Raw genomic sequence first — 1,951 nt, forward strand, 5'->3', positions numbered from 1 at the left:
GGGACAGGGACAGGGATGGAAATGAGGATGGGGCTGGGACAAGGAGTGGATAAGGTGGGGACAGAGTGGGGATGGGTCAGGAATTGGGACAGGACTGAGGACAGGGACAGAGATGGGGATGGGAACACAAATGAGGACGAGGATGAGGATGGAGATGGAGACACAGATGGAGATGAGAATGGGGATGGGGATGACAATGGGGACAGGGATGGGGATGGACACAGGTTGGGGACAGCACCGTACGTGCCAGGGCTACGTACGCATTTGAGCTCGATGTCCTGGAAGATCTTGGGCAGCAGGAAGCGCCGCAGGGGCACGGTGAGGATGAGGATGAAGGGCAGGGCCAGCGAGCCCGGGCTGGACTTCACCACCCAGAGCAGCACGAGGACGATGATCTGGGTGAAGGTGAAGAGGTGCATCCGCCAAGTCTTCACCTGCAGGACCAGGAACACAGCAGGGTCAGGGTGGGGGGCCAAAATTGCCCAGCAAAGAGCAGCACCGAAGGGGGAGGCTTTTGGCGGAGCCCTAAGCAATCGCAAGCAGCACCGCGGGGTGACCCAGGACACCCCCAAACCCACGGTCACTCACCCGGGTGACGTAGGGCTCGCTGGGGTGGTACTTGGGGGGCATCAGCAGGAGCAGGATGCGGTCGAAGAGCTGGATGCCGAACAGGGAGGTGACACCCATGTAGAGGAAGATGCCGAAGAGCACGGCCAGCGGGATGAACTTGAGGATGGGCTCCATCAGGATGGAGACGCCTGCAGGGGAGAAGGAGAGCTCAAGGGGAGCTGCTGGGGGCACCCAGACCTCACCACCCTGGGGTGGGGGGCACCCCCCGGCTCACCGATGAGCACGGCCACCAACAAGCCGCTGATGCGCTGCTCCTTGACCTCCAAAATCTGGGCCTTCTCGCCGGGCGCCGAGGTCTTGCTCATGACGGTGAGGGCGTTGGCGTGGGTGATGGTGCGGACGGTGGTGGCGCTGAGCCAGGGCATGCCGAAAAGCGCTGCCAGCCCCCCCATGGCCACGATCAGCAGCAGGTCCAGGTGGAAGCCGGAGCCCTTCACCAGCTTCCTCTCGGGCTTGCTGACGATGAGGCTGATGGGGACATTGGGGACAAGTTGGTGGCACGTCCCCTCCGTCCTCATCCCACCGGGAGCCCCGCAGCCCTCCCCGTTACCCCCCCCCCGGGTTCTCACGTGGTGATCTGGGTCTCAAGGAAGATGAGGATGAAGACGAGGATGGCGGGCACCACCGAGGCGAACATCATCCAGATGGGGAAGGTCTTGTGCTCCCCCATGGGGTTGATGAACCAGCCCCGGGCCGAGGTGTTGGTGACCTCCAGTCCTCTGGGGACGTTCAGTTTCTGGATGGGAGCAGAAGTGGCGGTTTAAGGGAGCTCCCAGCTCCTTGTCCCCTCGCTGGGGACACTCATGTCCCCCTCCCACCGCCCTCCCACTGCTCCCGGACCTGCGTGTAGGTGTCCTTGATGAAGAAGTCGATCAGCGCCATGATGAAGATGGAGATGGGCACCCCAAAGTCCCCGATCAAGCGCCGGGCCTGTGGGGACACCGTGACCAGGTTAAACCCACCCGTGTCCCTACCCAGACCACAGGGTCCCCCCCTGGCTGCAAAGAGCTCCATGGGTGCATGCAACGAGTTTGCACGGTCTCAAACACCACCTTTAGGCACTCATTGAGCCACAGCGCGTCCCCCAGGTCCGGGGGGGACAGTGAACACCACTGTGCCCCCAGCCTCCCCTTGCCGGGCAGGAACGCGCTGTTCTTGAACTTGCGGAGGAAGAAGGCCAGGAAGAAGGTGCCGGCCATGAGGACGAGGGACAGCAGCGCCGTGTTGGGCTCGGGCACCTTGGGCTCGAAGGCGTCCTTCACGTTGTAACGGCGCTGCAGCGGGTGGCTCCTGAAGATCTGGGGAGGGGAGGGGATGGGGT

General features: G+C 63.0%; 1 protein-coding gene across 1 annotated transcript in view; it reads right to left on the bottom strand.

The window, feature by feature from the left end:
* Positions 1–260: 260 nt before the first annotated feature.
* SLC4A1 (solute carrier family 4 (anion exchanger), member 1 (Diego blood group)) overlaps positions 261–1,951 on the bottom strand; it is a gene marked incomplete at both ends in the record, with an annotated part of 3,887 nt that continues 2,196 nt past the window's right edge. The window contains 6 exons of the mRNA XM_010182910.1: positions 261–434; positions 589–758; positions 845–1,098; positions 1,200–1,366; positions 1,471–1,560; positions 1,749–1,928. Of these exons, the coding sequence (XP_010181212.1) occupies positions 261–434; positions 589–758; positions 845–1,098; positions 1,200–1,366; positions 1,471–1,560; positions 1,749–1,928 (1,035 nt within the window). The remainder of the gene's footprint in view (positions 435–588; positions 759–844; positions 1,099–1,199; positions 1,367–1,470; positions 1,561–1,748; positions 1,929–1,951) is intronic.

The sequence above is a fragment of the Mesitornis unicolor genome, unplaced genomic scaffold, assembly GCF_000695765.1.
Source record: "Mesitornis unicolor isolate BGI_N332 unplaced genomic scaffold, ASM69576v1 scaffold27544, whole genome shotgun sequence".
Lineage (NCBI taxonomy): Eukaryota > Metazoa > Chordata > Aves > Mesitornithiformes > Mesitornithidae > Mesitornis > Mesitornis unicolor.